Source organism: Gallus gallus, chromosome 26 (genome assembly GCF_016699485.2).
Source record: "Gallus gallus isolate bGalGal1 chromosome 26, bGalGal1.mat.broiler.GRCg7b, whole genome shotgun sequence".
NCBI classification, from domain to species: domain Eukaryota; kingdom Metazoa; phylum Chordata; class Aves; order Galliformes; family Phasianidae; genus Gallus; species Gallus gallus.
Genome location: NC_052557.1, coordinates 5,285,087 through 5,301,572, shown reverse-complemented (window position 1 = coordinate 5,301,572; position 16,486 = coordinate 5,285,087). Strand labels below are relative to the sequence as shown.

The 16,486-nt window shown below is 49.4% G+C and overlaps 1 protein-coding gene and 1 long non-coding RNA gene across 13 annotated transcripts in view; one reads left to right on the top strand and one right to left on the bottom strand.

Annotated features, from left to right (window-relative positions):
- Positions 1–1,159: 1,159 nt before the first annotated feature.
- Positions 1,160–11,898, top strand: LOC107055168. The gene is made up of 4 exons (XR_003071872.3): positions 1,160–1,191; positions 4,477–4,531; positions 5,595–5,679; positions 10,572–11,898. It is a non-coding gene; the product is annotated as an uncharacterized LOC107055168 (long non-coding RNA).
- A 939-nt stretch (positions 11,899–12,837) lies between these two features.
- The window catches only part of ATP2B4 (ATPase plasma membrane Ca2+ transporting 4), a 37,174-nt gene continuing 33,525 nt past the window's right edge, over positions 12,838–16,486 (bottom strand). For 11 of the 12 annotated variants that reach the window (XM_418055.8, XM_040653044.2, XM_015298961.4 and 8 more), the window contains one exon: positions 12,838–16,406. In XM_418055.8, the coding sequence (XP_418055.4) occupies positions 16,381–16,406 (26 nt within the window). In that variant the 3' untranslated portion in view covers positions 12,838–16,380. The remainder of the gene's footprint in view (positions 16,407–16,486) is intronic. The other variant, XR_006932148.1, reaches the window with a different exon arrangement.

The window sequence follows — 16,486 nt, the reverse complement described above, 5'->3', positions numbered from 1 at the left end:
CTTTTCCCATAGCAGGTGTAGAAGTGTTAGATATCCATGTTGGTATCAGCCCATCCAGTGCTGGGAGCGGGAGTTGGGAAGGATGGGGTGGGGGTAGAAGATTGCAAAGAAAAGAAAGAAGAAAAGAGTTCATATGATCTTAAATATTACAAGAGTGTAAAAGCTGAACTCTGCCTCATTACCATTCAGTTTAAAGGGATGTAGGTGTCTGTAGAGGAGCAGAGCTTGTGAAGCCATCAGAACCCAAAATGGCACGATAGGTACAGAGCTCCCAGTACATACCAAACAGATAAGAAGTGCTCTGTTGGCATCAGTGGGTTAGCAGAAGCAATGCTGTGCACTATCTAGGTCCATACATAACCAAGCAAAAGTTAAACTTGAAAATTTCACTGAACTAGCACACATCAATGCCTTCTGCCAAACTACTATATATAGAGAGAGATCCTTAAGCTAATGTATATTGATCCCCTTCACTAAACCAGCCTATATCAGGGCATCTGGTCCAGCTCTTTGAGTTGGACACCATTTGCCTCTGTCCTATCACAAGAGACCCCGCTAAAGAGTCTGGCCCTTTCTTCCTTACAGTTGCTGCCAGCTCTCAGCTCCTCACAGCGGAGATGTTCCAGTCCTCAGAGGTTTTCTGTGCCCCCCAGCAGGTGTGTGCCTCTCCTGTATTCTGTCCAGATGTGGAATCCTGAATGCTCCAGGTGGGACCATCCAGGTCCATTCTGGGGCCGTTTGGGACCATTTTAGTGAAATAACTGCGATTTTGCACAAAACAAATCAGTCGTATTCAGCACCAGGAGGTGAACGTGCCAACAAACAAGGCGGCGGTGCCCTGCAGCGAAACTGTGCCCGCATTCAAGACGGCGGCGCCCTACAGAGAGACGGCGCCCTCAAACAAGATGGCGGCGCCCTGCGGCAGAGCAGTGCCCACAAACAAGATGGCGGCAGCGCAGGCACGGCTTCCGGCCTTGTATTCCGCACTCAGGATTCCACCCGGCGTCTCCATGCGCAGGCACGCTGCGGGCAGCTCTGTGGGGAGCGGCCTTGCGTGGCGCAGAGCATTCGTGACCCGGCAGCGAATGGTGCGGGGAAACGGAAGCGGAAGCGAGGGGGAGGGGTGTCTGGGTGTGTGGGAGGGTTGGGGAATCTGGGTGGGGAGAGGACGGTCTGTGTGTTTGGAGAGGGGTAGGGTGAGCGTGTGTGTGTCTCCGTGGTGCTATTTTGTGGTTATCTGGGGGGTCATTTTGGGGTTATTTGGGTGCTGTTTGGGCCATTTGGGGGCTGCTTTGTTTTTGGGCTGCGTTGGAGTCGTTTTAGGGCTCTTTTGGGATGATGTTGTAGGCAAAACCATCGTGCAGTGGGTGAACAGTTGACTGGCAGGTCGAGCCCAGATGGGTACAGCCACTGGGGGGCTCTGCACGGCTCCCCTGTAGGGTGGGTTCTCTTCAGTGTCTATAAATGGTTTGGCTGTCGGAGTGGAGGGTGTTCTGAACGAGTTTGGTGACAGTGCTTAATAGAGAGGGGAGAAGCAGAGGAGGCTGAATGGAGGCCTCAACTTTTGCAGCCATGTTTCCCTTGTGTATGTGTAGGACCCCAAATGAATGCAAAAGCCCCCAGACAACCCTAAAAGGCACCAAAAAAGGCCCCAAATGGTATCAAAATGGCCCCAGTAGACTCAAAACTATCCCAGAATGACCCTCCAGCAGCCCCAAGTTAACCTCAAAGTGATCCCAGATAGCACCAAATTGCCCACAAACAGCCCCAAGTAACACCAAACAACCCTCAAAAGGGACCTCAAATGGCCCTAAAATTACATCAAAAACCAGCTTGAAATCACCCCGAATCAGCCCAAAGTGTTTCAAATCAGGCCTAAAGTGGCCCAGATGAATCCAAAATAGCCTCAAAACCACCCTTCAAGGTAAAACCAGAATGATCCCTTGCCAGAAAAGCTCCAAAATGGCCAGCAAATTCCACCTCTCCCTCTCACCCTGACTGGGGGAAGCAGGGGCAGTGCACACAGCAGAACCTTCCAGGGAGTGCCAGAGCCTGCTGCTGCCAAGGGAGGATGGGAAGGATGCCACCTGTGTGAGGTGCGAGCAGGTAGATGAGCTGCTCAGCCTGGTGGTAGAGCTCAGGGAGGAGGTAGAGAGATTAAGAACCATCAGAGAGTGCGAGCAGGAGATTGACTGGTGGAGTGACTCTGAGAGAAAGATGCAGAGATCCCACCCCCCAAACCGTAGTGGACCCTCTCCCTTGCTGTAGTCGAGCACAGAGAGCCGATTCGAGAGGAGAGGAGGGATGGCAGCAGGTCCCAGCTCGAAAATGCAGGCGACTCCCACCCCGACCTACCATGGTTCCTCAGGTGTCTAAATGATTTTAGGGGGCTGGGGAGGATAGTTGACAATGCAGGCATACAAGTAGTATTTGCAGGTATTCCTACAGTGGCAGGGAAAGACAATGCAATAACCAGGAAAACCCATCGCATAAACACATGGCTGAGAGGCTGGTGCAAGCGCAAGAATCTCGGGTTCTTTGGTCATGGGGCGGTCTACTCGGCACCTGGCCTGAGGTCTGCAGATGGGTATCACCTGTCTCAAAGGGGGAAACGGATCCTTGCCCAGGAGCTGGCAGGACTAGTAGAGAGGTCTTTAAACTAGACATGAGGGGGGAAGGCCTGCTAGAGGTGAGCCTGGGGGAGCGATAATAGGATTAGGGGTGAGGAGAGAGGCCCAGCTAAAGTGTGTCTATACCAATGCACGCAGCATGGGCAACAAACAAGAAGAGTTAGAAGCTATTGTGCAGCAGGCAAACTATGACCTAGTTGCCATTACAGAAACGTGGTGGGACCGCTCCCACGATTGGAGTGCTGCAATGGATGGCTACAAACTCTTCAGGAAGGATAGGCAGGGAAGAAGGGGTGGTGGAGTGGCTCTCTATGTTAAAGAGTGCATTGAGGTTACTGAACTTATGACTGGGGAAAATAAGGTTGAATCCTTATGGGTTAAGATCAGGGGAAGAGCCGACAAGGCAGACATCCTGGTGGGCGTCTGTTATAGACCGCCAAACCAGGATGAAGAGACAGATGAGAGACAGCTGGCGGAAGCTGCGTGATCCCTGGCCCTTGTCCTCATGGGGGACTTCAACTTTCCTGACATATGCTGGGAATACAATTTAGCACAGAAGAAGCAGTCTAGGAGGTTTCTGGAATGTATGGAGGACAACTTCTTGATGCAGATGATAAGAGAACCTACGAGAGGAGCTGCCCCGTTAGACCTGCTGTTCACAAACAGAGAAGGTCTGGTGGGAGATGTAGAGGTTGGGGGCTGTCTTGGGCAGAGTGACCACGACATGGTAGAGTTCTCGATTCTTGGTAGAGTCAGGAGGGGGAACAGCAAAACTGCTACCTTGGACTAACAGAGGGCAGACTTTGAATTGTTCAGGAAACTAGTAGGGAGAGTCCCCTGGGGTTCAGTCTTAGAGAGTAAAGGGGTACAAGATGACTGGTTGCTCTTTAAGAAGGAAGTCTTAAAGGCGCAGGAGCAGGCTGTCCCCCTGAGCCGCAAAATGAGCCGGCGCGGAAGAAGACCGGCGTGGATGAATAGGGAACTATTCTTGAGCCTCCAGGAGAAAAAGAGAATCTACCTCCTCTGGAAGAAGGGACGGGCAACCCAGAAAGAATACAAAGAAGTTGTTAAGATGTGCAGGGAGAAAATCAGAAAGGCTAAAGCCCAGCTTGAAATCAACCTGGCTGCTGGGGTAAAAGGGAACAAGAAACTCTTTTACAAGTTTATCAACAGCAAGAGGAGGACCAGGGAGAATCTCCATTCTCTGCTGGATGAGGCTGGCAATGTGACCACTGAGGATAAGGAAAAGGCAGATGTTCTGAATGCCTTCTTTACATCTGTCTTTAAAAGACAGACCGGTTATCCTCAGGTTTCTCTACTCCCTGACCTGGCAGCCTTGGCTGGGGAGCAGACTAAACCCCCCACAATTCAGGAGGAAACAGTCAGAGACCTGCTACTCCAACTGCACTGCCACAAGTCCATGGGACCGGATGAGATTCACCCAAGAGTGCTGAGGGAGGGAACTGGCGGAGGAGATAGCCGAGCCGCTTTCCATCATCTATCAGCGCTCCTTGTTGACGGGTGAGGTCCCAGAAGACTGGAGGCTTGCCAATGTGACTCCCATCTACAAGAAGGGCTGCAGGGAGGATCCGGGGAACTACAGGCCTGTTAGCCTGACCTCGGTGCCGGGAAAGATTATGGAGCAGATTGTCTTGAGGGAGATCACGCGGCACGTGCGGGACAAGCGGGGGATCAGGCCTAGCCAGCATGGGTTCACAAAGGGCAGGTCCTGCTTGACCAACCTGATCTCCTTCTATGATCCAGTGACCCGTCTGGTGGATGAGGGAAAGGCTGTTGATGTGGTCTACCTAGACTTCAGCAAAGCCTTTGACACTGTCTCCCACAGTATTCTCCTCCAGAAGCTGGCAGATCGTGGCTTGGACAGATACATTCTTGGCTGGGTAAGGAACTGGCTGGAGGGCTGGGCCCAGAGAGTGGTGGTGAATGGAGTTAAATCCAGCTGGCGAGTGGTCACGAGTGGTGTTCCCCAGGGGTCGGTGCTGGGGCCTGTCCTCTTTAATATCTTTATTGATGACCTTGATGAGGGTATTGAGTCCACCCTCAGTAAGTTTGCAGATGACACCAAGCTGGCTGGAAGTGTTGATCTGCCTGAGGGTAGCGAGGCCTTACAGAGGGATCTGGATAGGTTGGATAGCTGGGCTGAAGCCAGTGGGATGGGATTCAACAAGACCAAACGCCGGGTCCTGCACTTTGGCCGCAATAACCCCAGGCAACGCTATAGGCTTGGGGCAGAGTGGCTGGAAGACTGTGTAGAGGAAATGGACCTGGGGGTGTTGATTGATGCTAGACTGAACATGAGCCAGCAGTGTGCCTAGGTGGCCAAGAAGGCCAATGGCATCCTGGCTTGTATCAGAAACAGTGTGGCCAGCAGGAACAGGGAAGTAATTATTCCCCTGTACTCAGCACTGGTGAGGCCGCACCTTGAGTACTGTGTCCAGTTTTGGGCCCCTCACTGTAAGAAAGACATCGAGGCCCTGCAGTGCGTCCAGAGGAGGGCAACAAAGCTGGTGAGGGGTCTGGAGCACAGACCTTATGAAGAGCGGCTGAAGGAGCTGGGGTTGTTCAGTCTAGAGAAGAGGAGGCTCAGGGGAAACCTTATTGCTCTCTATAACTACCTGAAGTGAGGTTGTAGTGAGCTGGGGTCAGCCTCTTCTCTCGGGTGACTAGTGATGGAACAAGAGGGAATGGCTTCAAGCTGCGTCAGGGAAAATTCAGGCTGGACATTAGGAAATACTACTTCTCTGAAAGGGTGGTCAGGCACTGGAATGGGCTGCCCAGAGAGGTGGTGGAGTCACCGACCCTGGTGGTGTTTAAAAAGCGTTTGGATGTTGTGTTAAGGGACATGGTTTAGCGGGAACCATTGGTGAAGAGCGAACGGTTGGACTGGATGATCCTGTGGGTCTTTTCCAACCTTAGCGATTCTATGATTCTATGATTCCCCAGTGCCGCCGCCAGGCTCCAGAAGTGGGTGTCAGCCCATATGGCGGGAGGTTCCTGCAGCTGCAGGCCCCGAACAGGGTCCAATAAGGTGAGTCCATCCCACCAGGTGCAGCAGTTCCTTCAGGGTCGAGAGCAGCTTGGGGCTGGGAGTTCCTTCCAGGAAGGAGGAAGGAGAAGGCATGGGGAGGCCAAAGTGTCCCAGGGGCCCTTCTCTGACAAAAAAAAAAAAAAAAAAATAGGGGGGAGGCTTCCCCACAGAAACCCAATGTATGCAATATATGTAGGGTTCCATTCCCCCACCCCTCAAATAAAAGAAATGGGGAGAACCTCCCCAGGAATCCCAATACATGTAGGAACCCCTTCCAGGAACCCTAAAATAGGGGAGGACCGACTCGATGACACTGGTAGCCAAAGGAATCCTCCCTAAAAAACCTTGAATAGGAGAAGACCCCCCAGGGTCCCCATTATCTATAGGAACCCCCATCAATGACCCCAGTTAAACATAAGGCCTTTCCCCCCATGGACTCCAAAACCTAAGCACCTGCCACCCCCCCAGGGACCCCGATAACCCCCATCAGACTCTTCCCTTCAGTATCCACTGTCTGTGCTCTCTGCTGCCACCACAGATCTTCCAGCAGCCAGTATGTGCCCCACTAAGCCCCTCCGCACGAGGTCCAAGGGATGAGACTGCTCCAACTCCACTCCAGGGAGGCCTGAGGGAGGGCAAAATAACCTCAAAACACCAGTAGGATTCCCCTTCCCCCCTCTAAAAAAAGAGGAGCTAGGAGCTGGGGGCATCCCAAAAGTGGAGCATCCATACGCTTCTCCAGTAACACAGACTTTTGAGGGTGCCCCCCTAAATAAAGACTGCTCCTCCCCAGAAAGGACCCTATGGGGAGTGGGAAGGTCCCATAGGAGCCTATGGGAGTTCCCTAGATGTCCCCCACCACAGAAAGGGCTCCAGGGACCCCATAGGATTCCCTCTGTGCCCCCTAAAAGTAGACCCCCCAGTGCCCTGCATGCCAAAAAGAACCCCATCAGAGTGGAAGGCCCATAGTGGTTTAAGATGATCCCCCAAGTGCCCCGCACCCCAAAAAGGACACCAAGGGATGGGGATCTTACAAGGGTCTGTAGGGGTTCTGCAGATGCCCCCCCAACCCAAAAAGAACCCCATGTGAGTAGAGGATCCCATAGGTGTCTATGAGCATTCTCTAAATGCCCCCAGCCCAAAAGGACCCTTTCAGGGGGGAGGTCCACAGGGTTCTGTGAAGGTTCCCCAGGTGTCCCCCAACCCCGAAAGGAGCCCACGTTCCCCTCACCTCTCCCCCATGGGAGTTGGGGGCTCCCATAGGAGCTTATGGAGACACTCCAGATGTCCCCCTCCACCATGACAACCCCCTGTAAAGCCCCCCATTGTTCTATATAGAACTTCTCACCCTTTTTTTTGGGGGGGGGGGTGGGTGGGTCCCATTGCTCCCACTCTTGGGAAGGAATTGCAGCTCAGCAGCATGTCCTCAGGGTGGGGAGTGTCTGGGAGGGGTGAGGGCAGCAACCCCCCTCTCCTCAGGAGATTTCTCACTCAGCACCAGCACCATGAAAGTGTGATGCCCTAGATCTATGTGGTCACCTGGTGGGGGCTGAGGAAGTGACATTCTGGGGGGTGTTGGGACATTTGTTTGGTTGGCAGTTTTTGGTGCTTTTTTGGGTTATTTTGGGGGGGCTTAGGGGGCCTTTTGGATGAGTTAGGGGTTATTTTGGGGTTATTTTGGGAGTTTGGGCATTATTTGGAGGAATCCGGGGGGGGGGGGGTAGAGGTCATTTTGGGGTATTTGGGGATATTTGAGGATTACCATGGGGGAATTGGGGATATTTTGGGATGATTTGGGGGGGCTTGGGGGCATTTTAAGTTTATATTAGAAGGGGCTGAGGTGATTTGTGTTTATTGCAGTAATTGGGGGAGATTTGGGGGCATGTTGGGGTATTCTGGCATATTTAGGAGGTAATTTGGGGTTATTTTAGGGGCTTTCGTGACATTTGGAGTTATTTACAGGGGGTTGAGCATTTTGTGTTCACTTTAGAGTTATATTTGGGGGCTGGGAGCATTTGTGGGTGATTTTAGGGGGTTTGAGGGCATTTTTGTATTATTTTGTTGGGAACTGGGGCATTTGGAAGTTATTTGGGAGGACGTGGGCATTTTGGGGTAAACTTAGAGGGGGTTGAGGCATTTGGGGATTATTTGGGGGGTTATTTGGGGAGGAATTATGGACATTTGGGGTTATTTGGGGGGTATTTGGAGGTATTTTCTGGGGTGGGAAGGCTGTACCTATAGGATGAGCCCCAGCACATTGTGGGGCCAGAGGATGCAGACCACCACCACTCACCTGAGGGCCAGTGCCATCAGCCCTGCCACCAACTGTGCACACATTGCTCAGGGGAGATGGGGGGGTTGGCACAGGTGACTCCCCCCTCACACCCCTTTGTGTGTCTGCCCCCCCCCCACTCTCAAGCCATTTTATGACTTCTATGAAATTGAGGGCTATGAGGGGGAAAACTGGGGCATAACTGGGCAGTTTGGAGTCTGAGGGGGGCAATTCAGGGGGCAACTGAAGGGTTAGGGGCAATCCTGGGGGTCGCTGGGGTCTCCTACAGCCCCGCCCCAGCGGACATCCGTGCGGCGCTGTCCGGTGCTGAAACGCGCGGCTGCCGCCGCATCGCTGTTGGGCTCCTGCTGATGTTCGCCGATTAATGTAAACGACAGCGGTTTTGTTGTTGTTGTTGTTTTGGGTTTGTTTGTTTGTTTTTCTGCATGGAGGAATTCCGTTCCACACCTTTGCTTCTGATACCTTCTCAAGGTGTTCATCAGAGAGTGCTGGTGAAATTTTGCCGTTCCTCTATTTCATCCTTGAAAACAGTTGTTCACAAATGTACATACTGTCAGAAAGCAATGGCAGGAGTATGGCATGAATGTGTAGTGAGGGATCTTGTTCTCTGGCAAGACAGGTCTTATACAATTCTGATGAAGAGGCACGATCTCAGTTTTGAGTTGAAAATCTGATTGCAGTTCAATATGTTCCATTTGAAGGTTGGCAGGTGATGTATTTATGGCGACTGGAAATTACCCATTCCACTGCATGTCTTATGCATCTATTCCAACCTTTACACCTGGGAGGGATCAGGACCACATATTGTCCTGCTTCACACTCACAGAGTGATGGAGTCACAAGTGAGAGGAGTCAATGTAGTTGAAACCAATAACTCTGCTCTCTGCACATGCATACTGCATTCTTCCTCGCATTTCCATCCCAGGGGACAGAGAACCTTAGTGTGGCCGTTTAACAGCAGCGGGGAGCTCAGCACTCTGCTCACCCCTGGCCCCTCTGAAACAGAATGGGGAGAAAATATGATGAAAAGCTGTCAGCCTGTGTACTGAGTTAAGGACAGGGGAGCTCATACACCAGTTACCATCACTGTCAAAAGAGGTGCAGCAAAGGGATGGTTAATTTATAGCTTTTTGATAGCAGATGGGAAGCCTGGGCTAGCTTTGGAGCTGGATCTTATTTCAAAGGTGGTGCTGTTTGAGGAGGAAGTCAGTAGAGCACAGCAAGGAGCAGCAGTTCCTGAAGGCTTGAGAAGCCAAGAACAATCAGCCAGGCATAGCCCAGCAGTCATAGATCCATCCCATGGTCCCTGAATGCAGGGAGCACAGTGGTTTCCGTTTCTCAGGAGGGGCAACAGGAGTTGAGAAAGTGCCCAAGCAGCATGCATGTCTGCAAAATCCAGTCCAGCCTCCTTTCTGCAAGGAGCACACACTGTTGAAAAGTCCTTCAGATATGAGTACAGTCTACATGTGAAAATGAAAAAGAAATTGATAGTGGGGGAGTTGGTAAATGCCTAAGCATTGTTGATGAAGATGAGTTCAGTTTGCATGCATGCAGGAAGAGCCTTCAGGCCTGTACTGTTGGTTGGTATGGGCAGAGGGCAAGGTGACTGGCACGCTGTCCTGCTTCATTTTTAGGCACATCTCAATTGGCCCTCAGCTGTTGAGCCAGGAGTCTGCCCCAAGTTTGAGACACATTTGTGTCTGTTAATCTGTTTTGTTGAGAGTGGTTTGAGTTGTGTTATTTATATAGAAACATTTAGATTTGGTGGGAAATATTGGTGGTAGGTGAACAGTTGGACTGGATGATCTTAGATGTCTTTTCCAACCTTGGTGATTCTGTGATTTGTCTCTGGCTTGTGTCAAAGTTTCACGTACAATACAATGATAAGCAATAGATAGAACAATGTTAGAGTTAGTAGAATCAAAACTGAGTGAAGCATGGAATTAAAAGCCCTTGTTGCCATTGGTGACATCCAGGAGGATTTTCCCACCAGTGGCGTTCTTCATCCTTCTTCATTCTTCCCAGGATGTGGTGTATCACTTCTGTATCCTGAGGAATGGTAGCTAGAGGTTTTTCTCCATTGTTTCAGATGTGTTCTAGCAGTTTGGACAGGTCACCATAGCAGTAGCTACTTCACTAATGTAAGATTCATTCTGATGGGAGTGGAAAGGGGTTGGCATCAAATAATATATAATTAGACTGAAACAATTGATATGATGTAACTGGAGCTGAATCATTCAAGTTGTATCCCATAATTTTAGTAAAGTTGTTATCAAAAATCATAACCAAGAAAACTTTCCAAACCAAATAAGGGTTTAGAGAGACAAAATCAGTTTATTGCAGCACTAGGTCTGTGGAGGATTCCTCCTAGCATGCAGGCCAAGAGATGAAAGCACACTCATTATATACACTAAGAAATGAACGTACGCACAATTCCTGAGAAGTGCCTGCCTATTTCCAGGAAATCTAATGCATGTTCTAAGACACTGCAAAGCTGCCTCCAGGCAAGGTGCGGAATTGGGGGAAGGGTCTCAGGCAGGCTCTCCCTTTGCCTGTATATAGTACTGATGTTGAGAAACATCCTGCTTTTTTTTGGCAGGAATATTGCTCTTTGGAACCTCTTTGGTGCCCAGGCTTGCTTATCTTGTCTGCCCTCACCCACCTTTCCTGGGGCTGCCAGGCCTCTGGCTCCAGTCAGATCTGTCTGCATTGAGATGGACAGAGCAGCGCTTCCCCTGTGCCTCCTGCCAGAAGGTGCAGCACTGCTGCCATGGGCTGCTCTCCACACCCTGGGGGTTACCTGATGACCCTGTTCCAGAGATGCTGCCCTCAACATGGAAGCAGCTGAAGAACAAACCTTTTACCACCTCTTGTCAACAGCTTTGGCTCCAAGGGTCAGACAAGCAAAGGGACCTTCAGACTGAACTTCCTTCTTCACAGTGCTGCCCAGCTCTTTCTTGGCCCTGAAGAAAGCCTCACTGAAGTCACAGAGAAGCAATAACCTCTTCACTAAAAGCGTAAAGTTAAACCAACCCAGCATGAACGCTCTCTTGGAAGTGAGAGTATTTTGGAGGCCAGCTGCTTTTATTTCCCAATATGCCTTGTCTGAGCAAAGAGCCTCTGTAGAGGCAGAGCAGTCCCAGTGCTGAGGCAGGACACAGCTGAAACGTAGACAGCACTGTCCTGCCAGCACGATCCTGGGGGCATTGCAGGGCACCAGGGAAGGGGATGGGGGTGCTTTGCTCCAGGGCCCCTTGTCACTTAGCCCAGGAGGCATTGGCTTTGGATGGCATCAGACAGCTGCTCTGGATCTTCCCATGAGATGGAAGCAGCTATCCCTGCCCCTGGATAAGGAGGCTTACACCCAGTGAAAACCCACGTGGAACCCATAGCAGTAGGGCTGCTGCTCAATTTCCACCCCTTTCTGCCCCACTCCCCCCATGGGAAAGCACAACCATTCCTCCAGTGCCAGGAGAGACCACAGCATGGATGTTACCATTGCACATGGGCACATTTTATTCTCTGAATGCACCATTTCTGCTCTACAGCCAAAGCTTTATTGATTCAAAACCAGTAGCCTTCTCCCCCCTCCCCCCCCTTACATTTTTTGCCTGCATATCCCCTTTACCACCTCTCACTCACTCTTAGATTTCCAATTTGAGTATTGTACCTGCTTGGATTTTGTTTTCTCAGAGGAAGCCAACTGACAACTCATTCTTTTCTTTTTTTTCTTTTTTTTTTTTTTCCCCTCCCAAGAACTATATAAATTACATGCAAAACATTGTACATAGAGATTAATATCAAAATGCAATACAGGTCAGGTGCACTTTAAGCTGGACTCTAGGATATGGCAAACACACCAGGGTACATACTGTTTTGAAACCACTTTTTTTTTTTTTTTTTTTTGGTTAATGTCATGCATACCACATAATACTCAGTCTCTCATTTTGTATTTTTCTGTTTTTATACAAAAATACCAGTGCTTATTATACTAATTACTGGAAAAGAAACTCAGCTCTGAGTGCCCTCGTCAAATGAAAATTTTGTTGTGAGAGCACTGGATAAATATATATATACACACAAATGTTGGTTTAATACTGTATATATATATATATATATATATATAAATAAATATACACACACACACACATATATATATATATATATATATAAAAGGGTAGGAAATAAACTAAAGGCAGTTTTAGCTATGGGCTTCTTCAAATGAAAACTGGCTTTCTTTTCATTGAGGAGGATGAGGGAGGCAGGGGACAGCCTTGGCAAAGAGATGCTGGATAGTAAGAGCCGCATGCCACAAACGGCCCCTGTGCTCCGGGGGGTGATGACCGCATGGCAGCTGGACACAGTGGCAAGGAGCAGCTGCTGGTGCTACGAGCATCCTTCCCCTGCAGGGATGTGCCGTGGAGGTGCTCTGTCCCTACAGCCACACAGCCCGTGGCATTGGAGGTGCGCTCCCTGGGGCTGAGAGGGGGCTTTCCCATCGCCCCTAAGTCCTGACACAGCAAGAAGCAGTTTGAGAGGGGCTCAGCACCCCAGGATTCAGCCAGGGAAAGCCAGAGGCTGCCCATGCTAAAATTCAGTTTAGTTTTTTTCCTTCTTGAGATTGTTTCAAAATTCTCCTCAAAGCTTATTGCACAAAACCTTTGAAAATTAAGTAAAGCTCCTGTGCAAATAAAAGAAAACCTCATCACAGAATGCAAATGCCTAAGAATGCCTGTTCAGCACTGCACACAGGACGTGATGTAATCACAGGACGTGATGTAATGTCTTTGGTACCAATCTGCCCATTTACTTTAAGGAAAACCACCACCGGAGACCCTACTGTCATAAAGAACTGAATGCAAAAATTATGTTCAGAGTGTTTTAATAACGAAGCATTCCAAGGCAAGTTAACACACATCACGGTACGACTTCAGTTCCTGTCCAGCAATGGCACTCATCACAGTTCAAAGAAAGCAAAAAAGAAAATCTCCCCCTCTTCCAAGGCATGTTGCAGAGTCCCCACAGTCCATGCTGCTGCCCATGCCTCTCCAGCAGAGCGCCCATCTCCCCAAATGTTTGAGTTTTTTTGTTTTGTTTTTATAATGTCCTCAATAACTTAACCCAAAGTCATCTGCTGCCAGGATATCACTGAAACTAAGTAGGAAAAAATACTTTACATGAAAGATGTATGCACAAATGCTTTACCTTAAGCAACCAGCCTTACCAACATAATTTATATATATATATATATATATATATTAAAAAAAAATTGTCATCCAACTAACATCTAGTATAAAGATGGCTGCTCAGAGAAAAGGAGGCTGACTGGCATTGATGGCAATACGCCGTCACTGGGAATTGCCATTGTGCAGTCAGGAGCCGCTGCAGATGCAGGACCCTAAGATTTTTATTTTTATTTCTTTACTTTAAACAAAATACATATGGCTGACGTAAAAATATCAGTTTCTGATCTAAAGAAAACTAGACTTTTTTTTTTGCATAATATTTATAGATAATCATTTCCCCACCCCACCCCCTCCTAATATGGAAACTAGAACAACAAGAAAGTATCAACTAATGAACAACCAGACCCCTATGGCAACCTGCTGGTCACAGGCCTCTGGGAGGGAATTAAGCACCTCCAGAGTTGGCTTTGTGTTGTTTTCCATTGGTTTAAGTCTTTTTTTGGTTTTCCCATTTGTTTTTAAAGTAGGTCTGAGGTAATAAAAAAAAAAAAAGAAAGAAAAAAAAAATGAAAAAGAAATAGTACCTTCCCCCCCCCAGCACATACAATAAATATTTATGTAAGCCTCTTTTTTTTTTTTTGCAAGTATTTAAAATAGAAAAAAAGTGATCTTTCAAGCAATGTCACCTTCAGTATGGAACCAAACCCCATGAACACCCCTTCCCCACCACCGCCGTACAGCCAGGCACGCTGCGCCCCATCCTGCCCACGGTGTTCATTCATCTCACATGCAGAGGAAGGGGAGGACAGCAACGGGTTTGTCTGCGTGGGCAGGGCTGGTGTCTCAACACTGAATCTGCAATTGAGATGGGCAGTGGTGGAAATTTCTCCTCGCTTCTGGCAGTGTACTGAGCCCAGCCTTCATCCCCCCCTTGGCAGCGCCAGGCAGGGCAGCAGGGCCTGACCTCGGCGCCTGGGTCCTTCCCTCCTTCCACCCCAAGGAAGGGATGGGTCAGTGCTGGGCTGGAAACAAAACAAAGACACTTGGTTTTTGCTGTTGTCATTAAGGAACACTTATTTCTTGGCAAAGTAGTGGGCCCTCGCGTGGCAGGCGGTGCTGCAGGCAGTGCTCAGAGAAGGCACGGGAGATTCTGCTGTGCGTTCTTAAAGGAAAGAAAAGAAGAAACCAGCCAACTAAATCAGCCAGCCCACGCCCTCACAGACACCTACAGGGACAGAGGCCGGGCAGACAGTACAGCTAGTTACTGCCATGTTCTCTCTGCTTCCAACCAAACCAATTGGGACAAGGGACAGAAGGCAGCAGAGCTCTTTTCAGCCCTACGCACTGAGGGACAACAACCAAGGGTGCACTCACAGGGAAAGAAACTAAGCCCAAGCAAAGCAAAATCCTGCCTACTGCTCTGGCCCACTCTTGGCTTGGACAAGATAGCTAGAGCCAGGACACATGGGACACGTGCTCCACAACCCAAGGCTCTCACCCTGCAGAGGAATAGTTACTATAGACCAAGGGGAGACAGGACGCGGGGTGAGGAGATGACCTCCAGCAAGCAAGGCCCACAGCACTTCTGTTGGAAGAGCTGCAGTTGACCAACCGACCCAGCACCAACGTCAGCTGCAGGAGTGCTGTGGAAACCAGTGGGCCTCCCCATGGCCACAGAGATCCCTTCCCTTCTAGGGCAAAACCCAACTTGTCCTTCTTATGATCTGAGAGCTGCCCCAGCTACACCAACCACATTTATTCTCCATTCACACTTTGAAGTGACACGCAGAGGTGGTGAGTACAGCTGGAGCATCCTCTGGGTTCCTCAGCACCTAACACAGCTTTCACTAAAAGGCTGAGGATTACTCAGCCCAGGAGGAGTACAGACAATACAAAACATGCAGAAGTCCCTCTGCTTCTGACAATGGGAGCTGCTACAGCTTCCCATAGCTCTCACCAAAATATTGCACAGGTGTTCATGAGCAAAAGAGATGCATTCCTTCAGCTCCTCCAAAAGAAAGCACCCCGTTTCTCACTGCCATCTGTTTTTTCTTCACCACACTTGAACTGCCATTCACCTCCACCTTACTTCATGGTGGGGAGAAAAACAAAACAAAACAAAAAAAAAAAGGAAAAAATAAAAATCAAGCCCTCACATCCATGCCAAGTCACCTTCATTCCTTGTCTACCAGAGACTGCTTTGGAAACACAGCAATGCATGCACACAAGAGGAGGAGCTGTAAAGGCTGGGTACCATTTGTCAAGGTGGAAGACTGGTGTACATCCCTGTCTGAGCAACCTGTGAGTAAACACCTTCCTCCTGACTGTTTTTTTTTCCCCCATGTTTCTTTTTTTTTTTTTTTGTTATTTTATGTTTGTTTGTTTTTTTAAGCTTTTTGCACTACAGTGCTAACTCCCCCAACTTCCCACTGTGAAGCAACTGGGGGACAAATCCCACAAGCAAAGAACAAACCCCTGACATTGGAAGAAAACCTTAAAAACCACAAGTGGAAAAGAAAGTCACAAGTGCACCTCAGCCCTCAGGCAGGGGCCGTGCATGTAAGACTACAACAATTCGAGCTTCCTTGGAACATGCATTTTTCAATGTGAAAACCCCCTGCAGACACATGGAGCCCAACTCTCAGAGAGGAAATAACCTGGCTGTTTCACTTGGGCGAGTACCACTGAAAATTAGGGGTGAAGATGCACAATGCCTCCTCTTCTAATACTAAGCATCATGGTACTCTGGTTCCCACAGCTAAATCATAGTAAAAAACAAAACAAAACAACCCCAAATGATATACTTATGAGCAGTTTGACACGAAGTGACTGCAGCGTGTGACCAGTTATTGATGTCAACATCACACTGGACGTGGGGCAAAGGTGGAGGAGAAGGAGGGCAGTGGGGGTGAGGAGGGGGGGGGGGGGTCGAAGTTCTAAGGTCAAACCGATGTCTCCAAGCTGTGAAAGAGGCTTTCAGGCTCCGCAAAGTTGACCTCGGTTTGATCACTGTCCACTGCGTTGTTATTTCTGTTGAGGGATGAAGATCCACCCAGGCTGCCCCCACCTCGCTTTTTGAGTCCGTCGGTCTTGGGGTCATCTTCAGCACTGTCAAGGAATGGTGTTCGAGGCTCATCTTCCTCCAGGATGAACTCTGGGTGAGTCATGAAGTTATGGATGGAGCTTCTGGACTCAGGTTTCTCGAGGCCTTCGTACAAGGAGCTACGGAACGCATTCACCACCTTGATCTGCCAGCAGGCGAGGGTACAGAGCATGGGGATAAATAAAAGAGGGGTCAGTAGCAGCCTTAAGAGGCTGGAGCTCCCGG